At 42.7% G+C, this 25,550-nt stretch overlaps 1 protein-coding gene across 3 annotated transcripts in view; it reads right to left on the bottom strand.

The window, feature by feature from the left end:
- Positions 1-25,550, bottom strand: part of MON2 (MON2 regulator of endosome-to-Golgi trafficking) — a 49,772-nt gene that overhangs the window by 18,424 nt on the left and 5,798 nt on the right. For 2 of the 3 annotated variants that reach the window (XM_032954215.2, XM_032954219.2), the window contains exons 2-23: positions 24,448-24,511; positions 22,962-23,089; positions 21,969-22,100; positions 21,026-21,155; positions 19,401-19,504; positions 18,826-18,951; positions 17,749-17,946; positions 17,467-17,591; positions 15,799-15,941; positions 15,208-15,364; positions 12,359-12,540; positions 11,456-11,537; positions 11,134-11,315; positions 9,249-9,361; positions 8,047-8,151; positions 6,088-6,168; positions 5,282-5,355; positions 4,504-4,594; positions 3,987-4,088; positions 2,378-2,488; positions 1,426-1,601; positions 509-671 (exon numbers count right to left, since the gene is read on the bottom strand). In XM_032954215.2, coding sequence (XP_032810106.2) covers positions 509-671; positions 1,426-1,601; positions 2,378-2,488; positions 3,987-4,088; positions 4,504-4,594; positions 5,282-5,355; positions 6,088-6,168; positions 8,047-8,151; positions 9,249-9,361; positions 11,134-11,315; positions 11,456-11,537; positions 12,359-12,540; positions 15,208-15,364; positions 15,799-15,941; positions 17,467-17,591; positions 17,749-17,946; positions 18,826-18,951; positions 19,401-19,504; positions 21,026-21,155; positions 21,969-22,100; positions 22,962-23,089; positions 24,448-24,511 — 2,769 coding nt within the window. The remainder of the gene's footprint in view (positions 1-508; positions 672-1,425; positions 1,602-2,377; positions 2,489-3,986; positions 4,089-4,503; positions 4,595-5,281; positions 5,356-6,087; positions 6,169-8,046; positions 8,152-9,248; positions 9,362-11,133; positions 11,316-11,455; positions 11,538-12,358; positions 12,541-15,207; positions 15,365-15,798; positions 15,942-17,466; positions 17,592-17,748; positions 17,947-18,825; positions 18,952-19,400; positions 19,505-21,025; positions 21,156-21,968; positions 22,101-22,961; positions 23,090-24,447; positions 24,512-25,550) is intronic. The other variant, XM_076067049.1, reaches the window with a different exon arrangement.

Genomic DNA, 25,550 nt, shown 5'->3' with positions numbered 1-25,550 from the left:
TTACACAATTACATTTGAAATTGACCCCAGGTTGATACGGGGTATCCATGAAAGTAACATCCATTCTTAAACAATCGTAATTAAGCGGCAGTTAGAATTGGCGCGGTTGAATGTTGGGGTTATGTGAAAGTAAAAGCGTTTTCCAAAAAAACCTGAAACGATTGAGTGATCTTCATCAGCACGGAACATAAGTATTCAAAAAGACAAACCCAAGATTTTGAAAAACTCCTGGGACTCTCAAATATCGATACGACTTGTGTCTCCAATGCCAGTGGAGACAATTTGGGGGTTTAGAGGCATTACATCTCACGTGATAAAATCTTAATATTACCAAGTGAACACTTGTGTATGTTTGTTGACCTTGCTCAAACTGCTGTCTTACAATTATTAAAAAAATAATAATGATATATTTATGAACACCCTGTATATCAGACGGGTCTGTTCTACTATGGGTTCTATCTTCCTGATTTAGCAATAAAATGATGCTTGGTCCGTGGGGGGCCCTTACAAGGAGGCCAATAGATGTGAGGCTGATGTTGAGCTCTTGGTTCTGCAGACCGAAGCTGCCTGCCACCTCCACAACCAGGCGCAGGCACGAGCTGGGCATGGTCGGCAGGAAATCCGTCACCACCAGCTGTAAGCACTGGAATGCGGTGCGGATCAGAGACTCCCTATACACACACACAAAGACAGAAAACAAAGAAAATATCCCCTGTGTAGGCTTAACGGACTGTTGGGGCAAGTGCTGTTAGCGAGTAGCACCTATGAGGCCGGCACGGCACATGAGGGGATGGGTGGGTGGCCAGCGCCACGCCCGGCCGCCTTTGTCTCCCTAGCGTCGATGTTTAAGCACTGCACCAGGTACCCATTTGAGGCTAAGTCAACACACAAAAAGATTAAACATTCAAAGGCTAGACTGGCAGCGCAGTTATAATGCAACAAAAGTCGCTTCTGATTACTTGTACAAACAATGATATTGCACTATGGAGTTGCCATTAGCGACCGATTGGTAGAAAACTTGAACCAATAATTGGTGGAGTACTCGATCATATTTACCCCTCTATTTAATACCGAAATAGGATTTATCCACAAATCTGGCTGTCACCTGATGATGCTACTTGTAATTACTGGCAAAACGTCGTACTCGAATTGTCAACGTTGCGGGTTTACTCTCCAACACACCGGTGGTGCTGTATTAGTAATGAATTAGCATGTTTTGTTTACGTGACAAACCTTACTAATTGGCTGTGTCGGGTGGTGGCAGGTTTTACGACACATTTATAATTACGTGATCGAACCCAAAACAACCTATATTATACATAGTACTCGACTACGTAAACAACCGGATAGGCCAGCTCCATCGCGTTGTGTTGACAGTGGTGTAAGATGGCAGAAGCTGTGGGTGGCACGAGATGGGGCCCGTACCCTTGGTCGTTGCGAATAGCCCCAATGACGGCGAGTAGCAGTGGCCAGCCAGGTCCCAGGCTCTCCCCCTTACTCTCCAACAGCTGCAGCATGCACTCCAGCTGCTTCTGCCGGATGTCGCCGTGCGTGATGGATGACAGCTCCCGCAACGGGAGCAGCAGCATGGCCTGTAACCTCTAGAGCACAACACCCAGCGTTCGCCATCATCCCCTGCCCACAACCAATTTGTTTGCATGGCTGTGTACATTAAATCTTTTTTTTTTTTATACGAAAAAGCATGTTTCCAATTTAAAGAGAAAACAATGTTTTTTTTTATAGTTTTAGAGTTTAGCAGTGATAGATTGCTTTGTAGATTTTCTGTTTACTTTGTAGATTTTTTTTAAATTCTAAACTAATATAACAGTGGTCATAGCGATGTTAAGGGATATGTTCCCAATTTAGGAGATTAATACGAAAACACAGAATATCAGGCACAGATACAAATTTTGATTAATCCTGAAATCACAAGTGTTGTCACGTGATATTGTGTGCCGTCACTATTGTTCGCACTAAGACATGTTTAATTAGGATATGGTGTAATTCACTTAAAAACAAAAATGATCCAAAATTCACACTGAAAATCCAAATTACTAATCCTATTTTTTTGCTTAGATATTCATAACAATAATATAATATTAAGCCGACATGCGAGAGATGCTGCAAAAGCTACACAATATCGGGCATTGTGAATAAAATTTACCTTTCAAAAACAGCATCGCACTCTCGCTGCTCAACACAAATGGGATGGATACACGCAAGCGACACTAACAAAAGTTTAAAGCCCACATGCAAAGGGATGTATCAACATGACTCCAGGTGCCGCGTGGACATAACTGGCAATTGTACACCTTATCGGAGACATGGAATCAAAGGACATTAAGGTATGACGTTAAAATCCAATGAACAGACCGACCTGGTTTTCTGACAGTGGAGGGGTGTGGGTGTAGGCGAGTCCTTCTTTAATGAGCGATGTAATTGCCTCAGCTCCCCACTCCCTCATACGCACATTTGGGTGCTGGCACACCTGCATCACAACATCATCACACGACACGACACGCCGACAAGCCTCTAAAACCAGGGCGAGGCTCATGTATGCCAGCACAAAAAGGCCCAGCACAACGCTTGCCAACATATAAAGTTTCCCATGCCTGGCATATAAACCATCTTGACTTTGTAAAGCATAACAAAGTCACTGCAAACCACCGTCACTTTTAGAAAAATAAATAATCCCGAAGCACAATATAGGAACCGAAAGGGCAAAAACATGCGCAGGTACATGCAGTGCATTTATTTCGTAAAGTAAAAAAAATAACGCGTACATACAAGCGAGTGCGAACACCAATACTACAAAAGCGGGAACGTTGAAAGAGCCAGAGTTGACATTAATTTAGTCGCATTTGTATGCAGGGGCTTTATAAGGCTAGCCTTACCTTCTGTTGTATAGGAATGTGGGAGAGCAGATATGCAAGGGACAAAAGGGAATAGGTTATACACAGAGCAGTAAAGAGAACGGCAACTCAAAGCATGGAATAGCTCACAGGCACTTAATTTTTACACAAAAAGGTGCATTTCCATTTGACAAGCTGGGTAAAGGGGAAAAATAAAGTGGAAAGTGGCTCTGCAAAAAACAAGCAAGCTGAGTTGCGAAACAAAGGGGTATTGGGAAAATAATTGTCAAGGCTAGGCACGGAAAATATAATTAATTTCACGTTTTCATATATGTTTGGTACTATTATTGTTTACATTTTAGCACCACGGTGCAAACCAATTTTAAATGGAATATTTCAGTATTCATAGCTCTGGCTCTGCACTGACTGCCATAGTAGCACTTCCAATTCAAATGGCACGCAAACCTCAGTTTACCTGTAATGCGTGACACTTCAAAAAATACAGAGGCCATTCGAAAAGCAATACATCAAATATTCCAATATTGTGGAAAAGCAACCAATTTGTCGTTTTAGTTAAAATATAATGCGAGCTAAACAATGAACATGATGGCAATGTTTTTCTTGTTAAAGAGCACAGAGCACGAGCTCTACAGTATGTTTTCCGGGTTGTACCACACCTTGTTCGGCATGATGTCCAATGTTTCGCTCCATGTGTTGGAGGAAGCTCTCTCAGGAACTGAACTGAGCAGTTCCTGAAAAAGCTCCCAGCATGCGCAGCGAAACATCGAACAGAATACATGCCGAACCACGCGCTGTACAACAACCGGAAAATACCTCGGAGAACAATACAGCACAACTGCGAGCACCGACACAGTAACGTCGAGCACTGGATGGAACATCACAGAGGATGGATTCGACGTGCCACGGACATGGTGAGTTAGGTGTCATTATATTTCACAAATGACCAATGGGGTGAAGGATACAGTCGTTATATTGTCCTTCCTCCGCATTAGTTTGTTGTCCTTCACCCCGAACTTCCGAATAGCACGGTTGGCTACGTACGGTGCGAAATAAGTTAAAAATATACGCGTACATAATGGGGTGTAAAATGGAGTGGGTCGTTTCGGGGGTTACCTCAAGGAGATGTCCCGTGAGCGGCCGCCAGAGGATCTCGATGCGGTGCATGTTCACGAGCCCCGTCTCCAGCAACTTGGCGACAGCAAACAGGGACGGCTCCTGTGGAAGGGGCCACAGCGGGAGAGAGGTGACGGGAAGGAAACGGCACTGTGTGTGAACGTGAGGTAAGAAGGGCAGACACAGGATGAGGCAGCATGTGTCCCCAACAGTGGAAACGAACTCAATGGGATATTAATTATGAGTGGTGCAAACACTGCACAAAGTGAGCAGTAGGAAATAGCAACATCCAATAACAAAGTGAGATGCTGTTTAAACCTGGAAATAAGAGATTATATTTAGCAATAAGCACCCCGAGTTATGAGAACACCCTCCAGCTTTTTTTATGCACGGTGGTCGCCAATCCTGACCCACATGAATGTCCCGAGGTCAGACGGGATTGGGCGCATATGCGGGTGATTTGGGTCAAACAATAAAACAAGCAGAACGTATTGATGTGCCATGCGGAATGACTGACCTTGCTGTTGCCGTAAGCCATCTCCATCGCCTCGCTGGACAGGGAGCACAGCGCGTTGATGAGGTGGTGGAGAGACACATCATCCAAGTACCTGTGGTCACAAAAGCATCGTTATCATAACCCGGACTTCACAGCAGTGTTTCACATGCTATAGGCGAACACGAGAACAGTAAATGCAGCACTCGGTAGACACAAATGGGAAAAAGAAAATGAAATGCATGGCATTTACGCGTGAAAATTTTAATTAGTATTTATGTGCGTCGACAGCATCGTTACATTGCTGCAGGATGACAATGGTCACGATTATTGCCGTCAGGTGAAAATCTCTTGACTTAAAAGGAACACTCGAATGAAAAAAACAGGTATAATCTTATGGATGTATGTCCTGGGCTGACCACCACTCTTTGTTAATCGGGGGAAAAAAAGAGACATATAGATGGTGAGGCACTCCATCATTGTACTTAAGTATTATCACTGCAATATACATTTAAAAAGTTTGGAAGTAACTTCACTTGAATGCAGGAAGAATGACTAGGTTACTTTTTTTGCTCATTATTGAAGTTAAAACAGCCCAGAACACATAGCCTAAGTGAATATCCTCAATGTAAGAGGTATTTGTTTTGTCTACCTTTACATCACTGATACAACAATGCATTAGGGCAGCTTAATTGTCTGATAAAACGTAACATAACATAACAGTGTCCATGTATTTGGGGTTAACATTTCATTTGTGAACAAGACAGATTTTTTTAATGGGTGCATCTGCCAGAAAACTCACTGGGAGCTCTCGAAGAGTCGCGACAGCATGTTAGAGATGACCGGCAGGTCAGCCATGACTGCTGTGGTCAGCACCTGCCAAGTGACAAAACAAGGCCACATCAATGGGGGGGGGAGGGGGGGCTCAAAGTGCAATGAGTCGAACTCCACAGCAAACCAACCCTCCACACCCACGGGGCTACCCATGTGATAGCAGGAACACACGCGTTTTCAGTGTTTCCTCTGCAGCATTTTGTTTTACACAAATGTTTTCAAATGAGATTATAATGTGGGGCCACGTGGCAGGCAGCAGCAGACAGTACAGCAAAATCCATGCTGTGCTGTACTTTAGGCTCTCAAATCCATGTTACCCACCTTCACAAACCCATACCGACCAGTGCTAAATTACAACCAATAACCTCTACAATTCGCACGGCCTGGGAAGGTCCTCATCCAGTATTGGATCGACAAAAGGCTGTACATGCACCATGTGGGAGAAGACCAATTTAGTGCAATGTAACTTATAGAAATGCAAGCTAGATGATCCATTCAAGGGTGTAGATCTATGACGAATAACTAATGTGAACAGCAGGGAAAATTGACACAATTAGGTGCCCGCATTAGTAAACGCAATGCGCCGCTTTAGAAAAACACTCTACAATACCGACCAGCACATTTATAAAACTAAGTGCATCGAGATTGGGTAACAACAGCCTCATGATGTCCACCTACATTTTTGTGATCCGTTTTAGAACTTCATTTATAATGGAAATGTGTAAACTGCTGTAACATATATATAAAAAAAAACTTCAAATAGATTAGGCAAACCGTGCTGGGTCCTTCAGATGTCCTTCCAGGCTTGAGGGCCCCCCCAGCTGCTGGTTTCAGTCCCAGGATCCAAACCAAGTGCTGTGCAATGCACCACGTGTCGCATTAGGTGGATATACACACATGCTGTAATTACGGAAATACACCATTACACTACGAGCATAGTGTAATCTGAGTTTTACATAACTGTATCGAACGCAAACATTTACTTGAAAATCAATAGACATATAGTTTACCAAATGATACATTGACTATATATATTTAGAATTGATGAGAACACTGGAGTGGTTAGCGCACCATGCTATGAACACAACAACCCAGAGTGGATTCCCTTTGTTATGCTTTACAGAGTCAAGGTATTCATATTCTTGATTCTTTCGGTAAAGTCACGTAGAAGGGAAACAATAAAATAATACAAATATATTGTTTTATATTTTTATTATTTTTAAGAATATGAATCCCTGCAGTTACGAAAGCTTTAAATCAAAAGTCAAGGTAGTTTATATGCCGGGCATGGGAAGTTCTTTATGTAAGCAAGCATTGTGATTGGCCGTTTTTTGCCGTAGTAAATGAGCCTGGCCCTGGTTTAGAGGTGTATCGGCATGTTGTGTCATGTGATGATGTTGTGATGCAGATGTGCCAGCACCCAAATGTGCTATGAACACAACAACCCAGAGTGGATTCCCGGTCATGGCTAACATCATTGGTGGAATGGTGTCTGAACCGGTCATGGGGTCCCCCACTTCACCAACTCAGACTGACCAGCATGGTGAAGCATGGTCAAAACATCCCCGTAATGGACACGGCATGAAGCGGTCTTCGTGCAGCAAGGGACTGACATAACTGTAAATAATTATAGGTGGTGACGCAAGAGTGTGGAAACAGGGGGTGGTATCACAGTGTTGCTGCACTGCATGGCACGTCTCCATAAAATCACACTGGTATTGTACTACGGACCACGTGTCTCCATGGTTACCACATTAGTATCAAACTCTGGTCATCCTCACAGCAGCTTTTGGCTAACCATCGAACAAAGACAGTCACTTTCAGATGAGCTTCTGCGGCCGTCTGGAACGCTCTTCCGATATTAGGAAGCCATCGGAGCGATGTACTTTTAAATCTAGATTGAAAATTCATTACTTTAGAACTGATTTGTGTTAAGTTTGTCGTCCTTCACACACACCTCCGATTAGCACGGTCGGCTACGTGCGGTGCGAAAGAAGTTCAACATACATACAATAAAGTCCAGGTGTCTGTGTAGTCTACACGCTGCTACTGCCTTACACACCCCGTGTGTTGATGATTTACACAATATTGTCATGTTGCATGCTGCATGTCTCTCGAGTGCACGCTGTCATCTTGCTGGGGAGCTATGCGTCTACATCATCTATATACTGCCACTCCACTGCAGGCTGCACTGCCCTGAAGATGACGTTAATAGAGCCTCTATATAAATTTATTTCCAGTATTTATTCACAATTTTATGGGCAGTAGTACATGACTAAGAGATGATGGGGGGGGGGGCAACCTTCCTTGGTTAAACTATACAATAACATATTTCAAATATAGAGGCTGAAAAAATCCATGAATATAGTTTTATTCTTACATATGGCAATATGCTCAAAAGCTAAATGACGATGTCCAGGTCTGCTAGCCATGAGAGGGCTTCAAGAGAAAGTTTGTGTAGTTTTTATACTCCTTCATTGAAGGAGCACTGACTAAAGTGGTTTATTATATGGTCTCCGATGGCCCACTGTGAGGTGTTTTCGTGTGAGCTTAAGCACAATGCCGTCATCTAGGCGAAATGTACGTCGTTAATTTCAATCAACGTAAAATAACAGTGCAACGGGATTATGGCTTCGTCCCCGTGGCTCAGCCCTAGCCCTGTGCAATGCTCAGATGTGACCAGCCATCTGCTGTGGGACGTGGAAGATGGAATGCCGCTGACAGCGGCCTCACCTGCAGGGTGGAGAGCACCAGCTGCCAGGCAGAGCCTAGCACCGCACCATGGCAATGAGCCACATTGAGCAGCGTGCGCATCGACTGCATGTTCTTGCTTGTCAGCTGGGCCACGCGAACGAAGACACACATGATGGAACTTACAATTCATGGTACTGCAAAGGCGATATTCAAAAACATTTGTTTAAACACGTGACACAACTGAATGGGTAAACAGATTTTTTTGCTCATAAAAATTTTAGAAAATTACGGTTTATCACCTGTAGCATATCATTACTATCGATTTAGTTTTAATTATCTGTATGTTCACTTCCTACACACAAGCTGGAAAAGGCACAGACACAAAAAATGACACCGCTCCAAAAACAATCTTGACAAAAGATTATGCATTTGTAGTCGTCATGCATAATATTAACCCATGGCGAAAAGAAAATGGGTTTAAGGATGTGTTGGCAGATAAATGGACAAAGTAGTTTGTGCTCAAACCCATTGGTAAAGATAAAATACAGATGCCAAAGTACAGGGGGAAATAAACACTTGCCATGCAATTAAAAGAAAATGCAAGCAAAAAACAAATAACTCTCAGCTTGTAGATAGGTACCTAGCTTGTTTGTCGTATACCGTCTCACATGCTTTTTAAGTTACATTTATGAGGAAACAGTCAGGTGCATTATTTCTAGACTCCAGCGGCATAACTGTGATAAAAATTGTGCGCATTTGAATGAATAAATGCAGCGACATCACTAAAGTGAGGATGGAGCACCTGACCAAGATTTTTAAAAAAATGTATGTGTGAGGCAGCCCATGTTACAGAATAGTTGGTATATAACAATTCACCCACTGTCATGACGATGTGAATTGTCACAATTGCATTCATGAGTTAGTTATTTTGTGAAATTTTTACTATCTCATTCATACTGTTTCTAATTTATATCTGGTTAGAGAGTTCTGTTCACTCTATTAGCCTAAATGTAACACGGCCATATTATGAGTATAAAATCCGCATGAATTGTAAATAACAGATCCTCACACGCACAAATGTAAGCAGGTATCATAAGCTGAAAAATCGATTAATCTACACATCATTCCATGCCAACAGCCTAGACACACATCTATATGACACGAGTTATTTGCTTTCTTAATTGCATCTTCCTTGAAGCACGGATTAAGAGCAGGGAAAGTTGATGCAGGGAAAGCCTCACCACAACGGTGCCCTGCACCTGCATGGAGAGAGGCTGTCCCATGGCCACCACCTGCTGGTGTGACTCGCTCGTCGGACTGATGGCCAACACCGACTGGCCCTGGATGGAGTACGCTGTAGGCCACAATGCCGCCGAAAATGCTGCGTCAACATCAAGGCATGGCAGCCGGCCCATGTGACACACCCCAGAGCTACACAGTGAGAGATTACTCACAATGCATTGTATGTTGAAATTCTTTCGCACCATAGGTAGCCAACCACGCTAATCAGAGGTGCGGAGATACTGTTAAAAGCAATGACTTGCACTAAGGCAACACTGTGAAAACTAGACGCATAATACAATAGGGTTTTTATTGCATTTATCAAATGCTAAGCGCAACATAGCAATGCATGAACAAAACGGTAACAAGTATATGTAGAAGAATTAAATAACACGTTGCTACAACTTATAATATAATCACATAATGCTTCAAACACAATGTGAAGGTCAGTAAATTAGTGTAATATCTCCCTTGCAATATCAATCGCTCAAAATGATAGATATGCCGTTCAACAGATTTAGCACATACAACTTAGTGTATTAACTCAGAGCAACTTTTCTCAGTTGAATATTTCCAAGAAACTGTACAGGAGCAATGCAGTCACTTAATAATACGAACAATGTTATTATATAGCCATAATATCAACCAAACGAATAATAATAATAATAAACAGAAAATATCATGTCCTAATACGTAATTATGAGTGACATCTTCAGCCAATTCCCAAAGCTAGTTTAGTCTTAGAATAACACTCTCCAAATCTATCCTACAAGGCACCATTGTGGGGACTAGAAAGAGAACACCCACACAAAACCTGGATGTAGAATATAGCGGGCTGGACGAACGTAAACCAAAACCAGTCGATCCGTGAGGCTGACCGCACGAAGAACTGCCAACATAACAACTTCGCTACCATTACACTGGTTGTTAGTATTGATGTTGAACTTCTTTCACACCATACACAGCCAACCGTGCTCACTGGTCAAAAGAGACAGGCGGATGGATGAGAAACATCGGAATTCCAGAAAATTCCCATCTGATCATGAAAATGCTCTGTTGGGTACACGTGGAAAACAAGCCGCTGTATGCAGCGGTGATGAAAGGGGAGAACTGAACAATCTGCCGAACACCAAATTGCATGGAAGGAACGCACAAGTCCCAATAAGCGTGTCGACAGCATGGTCCACGGTGTCCTCAGCAGGCACCCGTGTGCCAGATAGAAAGTACATTCATCATAACCCTTAATTATGGGCAGCCAAACCGTCAGCACATGGAATGTGCTTGCTGTGAGTAGCACATTGTATTGCCACACCAGTGCCAGTTTATTTTTACAATATAACCAAATGGAAAACATATGCTGCAGAGTAGCAAGTTGTATGACCAGTTGCTCATGGTCACTTGATAAGAGATAATTTCTGCACTATGGGTGTCTGCATTTAACCACCAGTCAGGTCTGCTTGACATGTGCAACAATTTTATTTATTTATACTAAAGCGTTGATAACATTAATTACATTGTGTTTACAAGCATTAATTATTTAACATGTCTTTAGGAAATGCGTAAGTCTTACATAACCAGACATATTAGGAGTGGGGAACCTACGGTCTTGCGACTTCATACAAAATGTTTAGTGGCCACATGAGGCCTACCACTTCTAAACTGCCTGCAAATTGTATTATCTATCATTGCAAGCACTTTAGCCACACTAATCAGATACTAGAGGGGACTATTTTCGACCTGGCAAGACGTTCAAATCACCTCTTCTCTTTCAAGTAGTGGCAATCAAGTGGTGGCGTGATTTGGATATCGACCGGTGACACTAAGCGCAAAAGAAAAACCCGTCACCTTTGCTGACAGTCGCCGTGACGGTGGTGTTAAGGCCCGTAAGGGCATAGTGCGGCGGGAGAGAGGCCTTGCACACGGCTGTGATGAAGGCATCGCGTGGCGTCTTCAGGTGCAGCTTGCCGCTCAGTGCAGCCATCGCCGTCTCCGCTTTCAGAATGTTTTCCGTGGCCGTCTCGTCCGTACTGCGCACACCGTGATTGTTGCGAGCAGTGAGGATAACCTGCTTGCCAATAAGCTCAGAGCTAATAACGTTCTCATCCTGTTGATACTCATGCCACATACATGTTTTTCCACATTTGTCGCAAAGAATTTGAATGAGCACCTTGCATCTAAGAGCAGTGAAAGGGCAGCCAGAAGTCCACACCAAGACGCATTCACCATCTCCTCCCACACGGCTCTGTTCGCTGAGAAGTAAACACAGCACACATCTTACGCTAAGGAATAGCATGAGGTGTTAATCGCCGATGGGTAAACATTGACCAGACGCCATCAACCCTCCCGCACGTAATATTCAACCCGCGCCTCTTAGGCGTGCTCTGACATTTACGGGACCATTTGTATTTTGTGCATACCTTATAAAATTGCAGAAAACTCACATTGCATCTCAAGGTCAATCACAATGTTAAAATAACGGAATGTTTTTTTGTTTCAAATAAAAACCCATTGTAAAACGTATTTTATTTTATTCTCGTAAAGAGAATTTACGTCAAGTCATGTTGAAGTTAATCTGCAGTCCAAAATGGCCAGAATTTGCTAATTGGACAAAATGTGCAATGACACAATCTCAAATGTGTGAAAGGGGACCCCCCAGTAGAAGCAGTCCCCATGTGGGCACCTGGCCTGCAAATAGGCATTCGATCTGCTGTGCGTAACCCCAATTGAGTGATGATGCGTGGCGAGCTTACTCTGGCCACTCTGGTTACATCCAAATGACGCAAAAGAACATGGGGGCAGCCTAAGTTAGAGAGGCGAGTCCAATCATAGTCAAGAATTTGGCAACACCAGCACAAGCCCACAAGCCTGCATAATCGAGCGACAAAAGGTTCCAGAAGAAGCTCTCAGCACGTGGAGCGTTTAACGTCAGACATCACGCGGTGCAACTCGAAAACACATGGGAGTCCCACGACATGTCTTCCTTCATTAGCGGAGGAAGTCGACATGGTTGCTCCACAACAGGGGGGGGGGGAAATAAAATGTGTGCGACCAAAAGGAACGGAAGACCTACATGATTTGATGGTGTCGCCCTTCGCAGCGCCAGCTACCGCCTTCCCCGCCTTCTCGTCCTCCATCTCGGCCTCAATCATGCTCGTCACCCCCCGCACCAGGTCTAGTAGACAGCTGAAGGCCACCGACATGGAGTATCCATCCGGGATGCTGGGGGCCTCCACCTTATCCAACATCTCCAGGCTTAGGAAAGTGGGGAAACACGAGAATGAGAGCAAATTATACTGCATCACAGCAGACACAACTGCACTATCCAATTGGAGGAACAATACTCAAACAGCACACAGGAGACTAAATGGCAGCACTATGGCACAGTAGAGAGCACAAACCTGAATATAATTATGTACAGTACGGGAAAAAAGTATTTGATCCCCTGCTGATTTTGTACGTTTGCCCACTGACGAAGAAATGATCAGTCTATAATTTTAATGGTAGGTTTATTTGACCAGTGAGAGACAGAATAACAACAACAAAATCCAGAAAAACGCATGTCAAAAATGTTATAAATTGATTTGCATTTTAATGAGGGAAATAAGTATTTGACCCCCTCTCAATCAGAAAGATTTCTGGCTCCCAGGTGTCTTTTATACCGGTAACGAGCTGAGATTAAGAGCACACTCTTAAAGGGAGTGCTCCTAATCTCAGCTTGTTACTGTATAAAAGACACCTGTCCACAGAAGCAATCAATCAATCAGATTCCAAACTCTCCACCATGGCCAAGACCAAAGAGCCCTCCAAGGATGTCAGGGACACGATTGTAGACCTACACAAGGCTGGAATGGGCTACAAGACCATTGCTAAGCAGCTTGGTGAGAAGGTGACAACAGTTGGTGCGATTATTCGCAAATGGAAGAAACACAAAAGAACTGTCAATCTCCCTCGGCCTGGGGCTCCATGCAAGATCTCACCTCGTGGAGTTGCAATGATCATGAGAACGGTGAGGAATCAGCCCAGAACTACACGGGAGGATCTTGTCAATGATCTCAAGGCAGCTGGGACCATAGTCACCAAGAAAACAATTGGTAGCACACTACGCCGTGAAGGACTGAAATCCTGCAGCGCCCGCAAGGTCCCCCTGCTCAAGAAAGCACATATACATGCCCGTCTGAAGTTTGCCAGAACATCTGAATGATTCAGAGGACAACTGGGTGAAAGTGTTGTGGGAAGATGAGACCAAAATGGAGCTCTTTGGCATCAACTCAACTCGCCGTGTTTGGAGGAGGAGGAATGCTGCTTATGACCCCAAGAACACCATCCCCACCGTCAAACATGGAGGTGGAAACATTATGCTTTGGGGGTGTTTTTCTGCTAAGGGGACAGGACAACTTCACCGCATCACAGGGACGATGGACGGGGCCATGTACCGTCAAATCTTGGGTGAGAACTTCCTTCCCTCAGCCAGGTCATTGAAAATGGGTCGTGGATGGGTATTCCAGCATGACAATGACCCAAAACACACGGCCAAGGCAACAAAGGAGTGGCTCAAGAAGAAGCACATTAAGGTCCTGGAGTGACCTAGCCAGTCTCCAGACCTTAATACCATAGAAAATCTGTGGAGGGAGCTGAAGGTTCGAGTTGCCAAACGTCAGCCTCGAAACCTTAATGACTTGGAGAAGATCTGCAAAGAGGAGTGGGACAAAATCCCTCCTGAGATGTGTGCAACCTGGTGGCCAACTACAAGAAACGTCTGACCTCTGTGATTGCCAACAAGGGTTTTGCCACCAAGTACTAAGTCATGTTTTGCGGAGAGGTCAAATACTTATTTCCCTCATTAAAATGCAAATCAATTTATAACATTTTTGACATGCGTTTTTCTGGATGTTTTTGTTGTTATTCTGTCTCCCACTGTTCAAATAAACCTACCATTAAAATTATAGACTGATCATTTCTTCGTCAGTGGGCAAACGTACAAAATCAGCAGGGAATCAAATACTTTTTTTTTCCCTCACTGTATACACTCTCATCCAGAATGCACAGAATCTCATCAGCCTAAAGCAGAATTTTGCCTGGAAGGTGCATGGATGGGTGACGACCATGCGCGAAAAACAAGCGCTATAGGCTGCTGCGGTGCTATGCCTTGGGCAGCAGAGGGCAGCGCAGCCAAATCCCTTGTCGTACTGTACAAAACGGCCTCCCACGTTCATGCTCCCTGCCTTCACCAAACCTGCACTGACCACTGTGGTGAAGTTTGTCAAATAATTCTGACGATCCAGAGTGTGGGGAACGCCATCATTGAGCAGTGGATTAATACAGGTCTGTACATATACACGCACACTCTTCCCGCTGTACGCACGATATTTGCAAAATACAATTAAGTAAAAAAAAATAGCTCAGCGCGCAGAAGCCGTGTTATAACGGCCGCTTGCCACGTCGTGCGAAGTATTCCCTCAGAAGAGAAAGTGTTAAAAGCAAAAACGTGTTGTGTGAAAAGGCGTTAAGCGAGAACTTACTGTATTCATGAAACAATTAATGTTCACAATAATAATTAAGTGATGAAAAATAACAATTACCCATTGAGTGCTATGTAAAACGTTTACTAAAGCAACTGAGAGGACGACGGCTATATTGATGTCATCATTTTCTGACGGCGTGTGTGTTACGAGTATTATACAGTTGATTGTAAAGTTGCAATGATTGGCAGTCACATGGCAGGCATATATTGAGTGATCTACAGTTGAATTACTAATTTGCAATCATTATCTGTGTTCAAAGTGCACCATAGCACAAATACAAGACTATAAAAACGTGAAAGGCCAAATGTTTTCGTGATAACCGTCATATCGTGAAATTGAATATCGTATATCATGAAAAATTACATTCCGCAAAACCTAGCGAGGACACGACACTCACTAGATGGAGCGGGTGGTGCCCTGCACGGCCACGCTGAGGATGGGGATCCACACGCCGCGGTACTCGAAAGCCGGCTGGGGGGTCACGCCTCCCATGGGGCCCCCGGCGGCCGCTGCTCCCCCCTGGGTGCCTGCCGTGCTCCCAACCGTCTGAGCAGCTGGAAGGGAACATCACAAACAGCAGGATCATCGGCACCTCCGATGAGCACGGTTGGTTACGTACGGTGCAAAAGAAGTTCAACAGACATACAAAGCGATTCATACAAGCGCGGCTTCTCTCCGACGCCTACCGCAGCTCATGTTCTCGCGAAATTTAATAGGTTTAATGTAGAACTCGATTGTCAAAAAATTTGAAACGTTCACCTTTTCTGTCGTCGATTAATTGGCCCGATTTAATAATAATGATCGTTCACATATTGTGCTTCGTGAAGGTGAGAAAACTTCTGAAAGCCACACCAAGCTGATGACGCCAATGGCATCAGTAGGTCTCACTAATTACCCAAGTTATCCAGAGCCGACCATCGGGTATTCAAAAAGGCAGTGATGTGTGTGTACACGACATGGAATATTTGCGGGGATGACAGCTGCTTACTTGGTGGCCCCACAGATCCCGAGGACGCACCCCCCGAGGTTGAGTTTATAAAGAGCGATTGGATGAAGGAGCCGAGCGCATTGATGATGTCACGGAACACTTTGGTGGAGTGCTCCTTCATATCGTAAGACTGGCAGAAGCACCTACAAGCACAAGTAAATATAAGGCATCAGGCTCTGGTTAGAACACGTCGTCAGATGCGAGATTCCGAATTAAAAGATAATTGTTTTGCAACACAGGATGGTCATCAAAAACATGTATTGTGCTCATATTGACAAATGTGCTATCGACACAGAAAAATAACTCTCTGAATTGCATTGACCTATTAGGTGCCTATGCATTAACAGGCTGGGGTCTCACGAACATGGCCACCTCTGCTCCCTTCGCCTCGATGTATCGATGGTTCTGGCTGTGTGATGGGCTGTGTGTCTCACTGGCGCGACCATCGTTGTGGTGTTCTCTTGCGTGGACGCGCTTGCCTCTCACAGCGCAGTTGGCAGCGCCGCAGCTTGTGTTACACATAGACATGATATTAGCCTGCTAATCCCCCTAATCTTTCTGCCTAATCTCTCCCATCAACATAGTGCTAATCTCCCATCAACACTGCGGGGGTGACACTATTATGCGGCGACGGAAGCTGATTTCATGCTAATCTCTCTCCTTAATCTCCCCCATTAACACAACTGACGTGCTTGCATGCGGGGATAAATTCCTTTCCAGCTCAGACCCCGCCTGCTTGCCCTTCACCACATATATAACGTCTTGTTGTAACAGCTTTCTCGCTGTGTTTCTTCCTGGTTCAGCAGTTCCACTGCTAGATTATTTTTTTCTGCCTGAGGACGTCCGCTTGTGTTGCAATCGAAACGTCGTGATATATTATTTTTTGTTTTATTTTTCTACCTACGTGACTTTACTAAAAGAACCAAAGAGTATGGATTCCTGCAGTCATGAAAGCTTGAAATCAAGAAAACTAACCCTAATTTTCATCAGTTTCTATTTTGTTGTATATGGCGGGTACCATAAATACTACAGGGGATGTAATTTTCTGGCTGCACTAGATTTCAACTGGTTTAAAATTGGATGGCTCTTCCAGGACCTAAAACAGGTTTTAGATGATCCATGTACCATTCAAGATTGAACTAGTTTATAGTTTTACCATTTTTTTTATTTAAAAAAAAACTCAAATCCAAATGCCTATACTCCCCTGTATACGTGAAGTAGGCAGCCAGCATTCACTAATTGAAGCAGCTCAACCTGCTCATGTCTACATGACAATAAATGCTAATTATAATGGCGATGAACAAGTAATTATACAATTGGATTCAAGGGAACTGTTACATAAGTGTTTCGTAAAAATGCTAGAAAAAATTAGTAGCAAAAACAAAGCTGCGATAATAAAGTAAAAAAAAACAAATGGGTAATAAACAGAATAACTCATAATTAGCAACAATAAAATAGCAAGCACCTTCTAACACAGGGATAGCAGACTAGGGGGCGGTGTGACTAGGCACCACATCCGCCCACCTTTGTTTCCCTCGTGCTTATGTTTTCCCACCGCACCAGGCCATCATTTAAGGCTTATGTCAGCCTCAGGGAGGCCCAGGACTGATTCAGTTAATTCACCACTGACGTTTGCCACACACTCGCACACACAAATTCTCCACCGACCTGAGCAGCCTGGGCTGAATGCACAGGCGGTGCAGGGATTCCCCGGCCAACGCGCGTAACCAGGCCGGCTTGTCCCCGTCTAGAAACTTGACGAGCAGCGACAGGAAGATCTCGCACTCCGTCACCTGTCGGGAATTCCCCACCGCAGTTGGTGAAATTTGTGCCTTTTATAAATGCCGTAGTTTCTACACTTGTGACAAGGTGCTGTTGACATCTGCTTGTAATCCTATCCGGCAAATTGAAAACACGAGGAGCATTGCCGTGGCATGGTGGCACTCTCACCAGAAGGCTGTAGAAGTGCTTGATGAGGATGGAGACGACGCGCAGCAGCCTCATGCAGATGGGGAAGTAGGGCTTTTCGCTGGGCCCGGGCGAGGACGACGATGATCCTGAAGTGTGGCGGAACTTGATGTTGGGTGAGAAGAGCTTAATGACCAGGGGGCACACGCGCTCCTTCAGCAGGAAGGCAAACTCCATGTGCTGCAATGAGGAAGAGCCACACGCCAAAAACCAGCATGGATGGTGACCAAGGGGTTTGAGTTTCATCATCACCATTTGATATCGTGTCTCACAGAAGTATAAATCAAGTCCAGAACAACCAATGGAATTAGGAAGCCCAATTGAACAGAGCATTGGACATAGGCAGTGGCACACCTGAACGTGAAAGACCAACAAGTTTCTAAGGTAACGAATAACATTGCACATACTGGGTTTCATATTCTTGTTTTTTTCGGTAAAGTCACGTAGAAGCTTTAAATCAAAAAATAAAAACATACTGGGTTGTATAATAAACAAGCACATAGAATAACTCATGTATAGTGACATCATTGTATGCTGAAGTATTTTTCGAAGTTGAAACATGTGAGTTTTTCAACCTGCCCTTAAAACGAAAAACATTTTGATAGGTTATTATGTGAGCAGGGAGGAGTACCCAGGCATGGGAGATGCGTCAAGCAACTGCCATCTCCACTCAATATCAACTGGCAGGCTTTTACCCAGTCTTAAAGGAGGTTGCAACCCAAAAAAACAAATAGCTATTGTCTTAGTTTAACACAATGGCTTTCACGACCAAAATGATCAATAAGAGGTTTTTTGGGTTAGAGCGTGTTAATTTGTGTCGTTAAATCCGCCACCACCCGACACAGCCAATTAGTAAGGTTTGTCACGTCAACAAAACATGCTAATTCGTTACGAGTTCAACACATCGGTGTGTTGGAGAGTAAACCCACAACATTGCAGGTTAACTTACCACTCAGGCATAGATAGCTGAAGCTCAGTCCACAAAAGCTCCTTAAATTCAACATTTCCTTCATCCCAACTCCACTCTCTACCACAGCCTTACACTCCAGGCCGACTTACCTGGAGAAACACCTGTGGAAAGGTATTGAGGACAGACTCGAGGAGCTCCAGGCCAAACGTCCTGGTCATCTCAGTCATGCCCACCAGCCAAAATGGTGCATCCGCATTCACGAGCTGGCACAGGTCCTGTCACGTGCACACAATTCCCATTATCTACATCAACACATTTAGAGAGCAAAGCAGCCACTGGCACGTACAACACAGAAAACAATAACTCAAGTCACAATACAATCTTACTAGGTTACATTGCTGCCAATGTGCTTATTTCACTCCAGCATGAAATACGTAATGGCGTTTTCAGATTCTTTGCGTAAAGGTCAACTGAAATGAAGCAGTGCTACTGATATACCAGGAAGTAATCTTGCATGCATAATCAAGGCAGCATATGTGAATGTAAAAATGAGCCGATAAATCAGTCCAGTGGAAAAATAAATGAGGCATCCTTTCATAAAACAATATAAATTACACTCCGTCCAAGAGACCAATGCTTACTGTTCTTGTTTAGCGATAATAGTTTACCCTATGCCCGAATGTCACGCATTGTACGTCCAAGGCACGCGCAAATTATTCTGTACCTGGAACAGCAGGTAAGCATCCTTGGCACATGGTTTAAGAGAGGTAGGCGGTTTTCTCGTATTGTTTCCAACAATGTGACTGGATGCATCAATAGTCACCAAACCTGAAAAAGGAGTTGATAAAATGTTAAAACGAGAAAGCCAGTGATCCTACCACAACTGTCACCTGCACATCTCGGCCCCTCCTCTTGGCTCCCCCTCTTCCCCGACCCCCTCCCCACCCCGTGTGCCCTCCTGCTGTAACAGACGCTGGGCTTTTGTGAAACAGAAAGATGAGTGTGTAAAACAATGTCAACTAGTATGTGCATATGGTAGTCTAAACTTAAATTTAGCTATCGAACGAAATGTCAAATGGGTGGCATAATACACAGTTATATGGTACATCAACCTAGGTAAAGATGACAACAATCACAAAATATATCAAAAGAGCAAGCATCTTGCCAAAACCCATTAAAAAAACAAGACTGGATATACTTCACTACCTATACATGCAACATTCCTGACTACAAAACACTCACCAATTTATCCAACTGGAATCTAATATGGAACACTGGCATTTCTTTCAAATATGATACATGGGTTAGGGTTGGAATAGGTATCCCATGAACTAACGGGGTTGGTCAGTACCACCTAGGGTGGCAAATGCGACCAGTAATCACCCTCAGCAGTATCCACCATGGGCAGTAAAAGCTCAGTGTATACAGATAGTCCCCGACTTACGATGGTCCGACTTACGATATTTCGATCTTACGATGGCGATAACGATACGACAAAAATGTAAAATATTTAAAATTTTGCGCGGCAGGCAAACGCAGCAGCGTACGAGGTACGATACTGTACGTTGTACGATACTGTACGTTGGGACGCTGCCGGGATGTACACATCTCCCGCCTTTCTATTAAATTGCAGTTCATATAGGTAGGCTAAGAATTTTCCTTTTTTTTATTTACATTTTACTGTGCAACACAGTATTGTAATTAATAAATACATACATACAGTAGCTTATACAGTACGGTACTGTAAATTGCTCTGTTTTGCTACATTATCACCATTCTTTAAGACTCTTGGGTAGGCTAGGCCATCTTCGACTTACGATATTTTTGACTTACGATGGGGTCGTCATAATTCATCTCCATCGTAAGTACAGGACTACCTGTATACTGTTTCTTTTGTAGATGCAATTATATTCCATGGGTGTTTCATCATATTCTGTGGACATTTAATGTATATAAAAACTATATTTTTTATCAATCATGCTATGGTAGGTACCATCATTTAATGCCATTTTCATAATCAACAGCTACCATAGTGACCTTGCTATCACACATTTTTCTGATCTAGTGATAACATTCTTTAGGAAAACATTTTTCGCATATGCCACCATCAGTGGTACCAATAAGACATGTTTTGGCCAATGGCTCAAAGTCAGGAAGAGCAATGCGATCTTAGGCTTCTAAGTACCACAGCCCATGAAAAACGGCAGCACCACTTCCGCGCTGTTCTCTTTAAGAACTGCACCTTCGATTAGCACAATTGGCTACTTATGGCTAGAAGTTCAACATACATATGTACGTACAAATGAGACAGCAGAGCACAAATAAGCGAGAAGCACGCTGGTTTTCTACCTGTACTGAGCTGGTCCTCAGCAACCATTCTCTCAAAGACCACAGTGACCACCTGCCGCACGGTAGCAGCGGCTGTGTTGTTGGTGATGTTGTCCTTCGTGAAGTGCAGCCTGAAGCAGAGCACTATGGCCTGCACACAGGAAGCACAGTTGCAGGTGTTTACAGGAAACCAAAAACCACTGAATCAGACAGATGCCAAAAAGCATTGTGATATAGATACAATAAGCCATGAAACCAATGTGTTTCTTCTGAAGGAAAAACTTTAGGGATGACTGATTTTCTGACAAAAGATAGTTGTCAAACATTCCATATCCATTTGTCAAGTACAATATTATTCTGTGCAGCATTGAATTATTGTGATTTATTTACTGGATTTTAAAATACAATTTCTTATTAAACGAAGATCCAAAACAAAAAAGATAAAATTAGACTGATCTCTCTGTCCCGGGCTGTTCAACATGAGTTTTGAAGTTTCGTGAATGACAAATGACTTCAAGGTGGATGTTAAATAGAGAAGTACAGCAGGCGTACTGTAGAGATGTCACCAACATTCCATGGTTTAAAGGTGTGTGCTTAAAGGGCACTTTAAAGTCTCTTTATAGTTAATAATAATTTAAATTCATAAAGCGCCCTTAAACAATCATTCTCAGAGTGCTGTGCATGGAAAGGCGAAAATAATTAAACATCAACCATGGAAAGAAGAAGTGAGAAAGACGTTTGAAAATAACTAAAGAGAGAAAGCCATTTTAAACAGATACAATTTTAACAAAAATTCAAACCTGTTTCAGGCAACATGGCATACACAGCCTGGGTATGGTTTCGATAAGTTAAAAGATAAATGGATTTTTCAGTTGTATCTTCAATTGTACATTGATGCTGGCTTCCAAATAAACAGCGGTGTAAATTAACTGGCATCTCTTTGATTAGAAAGGGCATCTCCCACCTTAGCCAGAGATTCGTCATGCACGACCGTGTTGGACGTGAGCAGCACCAGGACGGTCTGCAGCAGTTTGAGCTCTTCGAGCCCATTCTCCATCAGCTGCCACAGCGTGTTAATGAGATTCACAGCTGCCACCTGCACAGATTGTAAACAGTGCGCACAACAAACAGCAAAGCTGGGGACAAGCAATTGCGATTCCACTATATACAATGAATTTCAAAAGGTTACGTGACAAAATTATGTCAGCTTTTGTGCAGAATGTTCACAATGAATCTCAGTGGCATGTCTGAAAAACAAAGACAAATATCCCCCATATAGTCTGCATAGGCTTTTGGGAAAAGTGCTGTGAGTATGCACCTATTAAAGTTACCATGGCACACGATAGGGTGGTGTAACCCAGTGTTGATGTTTATACACTGCACCAGGTACACAATTAAGAGTGAATCGACCTAGGGGTGGCACAGGACCGGTTCATACATCACTCGCCACTGATGTTATCTGTGGCAAGAAATCAAACTCAGGTCACAGGGTTCATAGTGCAGTGTGCGAACCACTGTACTGCTGCTCACCACAATATATATACACACACACAACACGTATACACCAAATAGACGCACTCATATTCAACCTATATATCAAAGTGTGTACATTCATACATACATAAATTAATACAAGCATCTGCCAATAAATCAGGAAATGTCACAATATAGTCAAACAATTGCAAAATGCGAGTTAAGCTACTCACATATATAAATGCACTGCAAATACATACATGAATTACAAATAGTGTGCTACATGTATATGTACAGCCTTTTTGTCAATCAGCAGCTCCATGAGGGCCTCCCCACACCTGACAGGTTGTAGGTTTTTTTTACCATACTTCAACATGCTGGTCAAGGCACGGAGCGTAGATATGGGAGCATAGAAGTACATCACAATCATGAATTGAGGTATGCTGCCCATAAAGTTTGATGAGCAGAATATGGGACACCCTACCTCAGACACGACGTCATGCGAGAGGAGTCTCTGGATCGAGGTCAGGCAGAGCAGTGCAATCTTGGGCTCCTTGGTACCACAGCCCATGAGAAGCGGCTGCACCACTTCCGCACTGTTCTCTTTAAGAACTGCATTAACAAATCAAGAGCAAGAATGTACACACGGATGTGTGTCAACGGGTAGCCGCAGTGCAAAGAAACAAAGTTTTAATCTGACTACAACACTGTGAATGCTAATGAACAAGTATATTACTAAAATAGTAAACCAAAATCTGAATGCAGCACAGCTGGTACAATGATAAATATAATTATAACCATTTGCCAATCCACTACTGGATGATGGCCTGCACAATGTTGATCATCGGGGTTATTTGTACGTTGAACTTCTTTTGGACCGTACGTAGCCAAACGTGCTAATCAGAGGTGCGGGGGGGGGAAGGACAACGACACTTCACCAGGTACAACTGTTTGGTAAAAGTGTGAGATAGTTAGTAGGACCAATTCGATTATCACTTGCCTCTGTAAATAAAATAAACTCAGTGTCGCCAAGTTCATCGTGCAGTGCGCAAAACCACTGCAGGTAGAGGACTTGCATTTTTCAAAAGGCATTCACTGCACTTCTGTGAGTCAGCCAGGTTGGTCTTAAGAAGTGGGGGGGCATCCACGCATTTTTCTCCAGCACAGGAAATACACTAATCGGGTATCTTCCTGTATTATAAACACTCATTTAATGCTGGACGTCTCCACTGCCAGAAAAAAATTGAGCCTGGTACCACAGGGTCGGCATGTATAACGTGATATCTCCACTGCAATTAAGATAATGCTGACAAAACCATGCTATCACTGAGATACATGCACAATACAGTTACTGAATTGTGCATTAAAACATTTAAAACAGGTATATATGGTAGCCTGCACAACAGAATGCTCAATAGTTACATAAGCGTGTTTGTTTTTAATTTGCACCACTCACTGTTCAAAGTGCTAAATGTAGAACAACAAATATTTGCTAAGTAGAATATCTGTTTCACAATGATGTACACAAAACAGCTGCTGAGAATAACAGTAAATTTATGTTAATAAAACAATATTAAGATGTAAATTTTCCTAAATATTTTAAAATGCAAAGACTGATCAAATGAAATTGTAATGAAGTAATCAAATTGACAAGTAACATTTACTTTAGATTAGATGGCAATTACAGTAATTTAGTCAAGAGCAGTAATATCATTACTATCATTATAACCTCATTAAAACTCAGATTTATAGGCTAACAAAATGGTCTAATTCCCACATTTGTGTTTCAAATTATGAAACTAAAATACAAAGATTAAACATTAAACAAACATGCTTCGTCTTGATTTTTTAAAATAAAAATTGGAATAAAAACATAACCAATTCGTTCTGAGTGCAGTGCACAATTACTTTATTGTAAACCAAACCTTTAAGAATTTTACAGTAAAATTTATATTTGAAAAATACTTTACCTTTAAGGATGTCTTTATTCTTTCCAGCAATGGTTTTAATTTTCACAATCCCAGATTCTGCAGCCTGAAGAAAATGTAATGTTATTATTCACACAAATACGTTTCAATAACAAACATTTTCACTAAAATCTGTGAAACCTAAAATGATTCACTTTTTAAAAAATCACTATAAACGTTCTATAAAGCAACTAAAATTATCGGTCATTCATAGACGTTAATTTCACAAGGACCGCTAAATATTATATTGTATTTTGGGCTTTATGACAAACAGCATTGTCAGTGGGCTCTACCATTAGCCAGGCCCCATGTGTGTCCTCTGACCTTGTTAACCTAAGTTACAATAGCTAATGTGACCAAACTTATTTATTCATGTAGGAGGCTGGCTTCAAAATGCAATGACGGAGTCAGGCTGCTTTCAATTGCAAATAGGTCTTGCTAAGCAATAAATAATGTAAACGGATGATTTCCACTTCAACAAAAGTGACAGTGAACACAATGAAAAGCAAAAATGAGGACATCGAATGCACTCTATAACTCTGGTAAAGGTTGATTACAAACGTGAGCAGAAAATTTACCCAAGGGCTTGGTTTCCAAATCAATAATGGGATGGTGTTTTCCCAGCCTCCATTACTTTATTTTATTTCAAACATAATTACCCAGCAACACAATTTAAGTTCCGAACCTGCAACATGACCTTTATCACCGTGAAAATTGCAATTAAGGTTTTCAGACTGATTGACTTGCGTACCGTGAACCAACAGCACTTTTAAGGAAACCCATTTGGCAGGACGTCTTAGTTTTTGTTTAACATGGTTCCAGAGTCGACATGCAAAATAAAATTTTAACAATCACTTTAAAACATCTGACGATGAATGGTTTTTACTTATTAAAATAAAATTACAATTTGGATGTACATATATTTCACGGGCACCTCAACAGACAAGAGTAGCCTCGCAATTGAGTGTTAATCAAATGGCCAACTATGAAATGAAGATAACACATGATGACTTAAAGCTTTCGTGACTGCAGGAATTCATACTATTTGGGTCTTTCGGTAAAGTCACGTAGACATAAAAATAATTAAAAAATCACGACATTTCAAT

This window comes from Petromyzon marinus, chromosome 14 (genome assembly GCF_048934315.1).
Source record: "Petromyzon marinus isolate PM22_M1 ecotype Great Lakes invasive population chromosome 14, UKy_Petmar_22M1.pri1.0, whole genome shotgun sequence".
Classification (NCBI taxonomy): Eukaryota; Metazoa; Chordata; class Hyperoartia; order Petromyzontiformes; family Petromyzontidae; genus Petromyzon; species Petromyzon marinus.
Note: the sequence above shows the minus strand (reverse complement) of the source record. Positions and strands in the feature narration are given on the sequence as shown.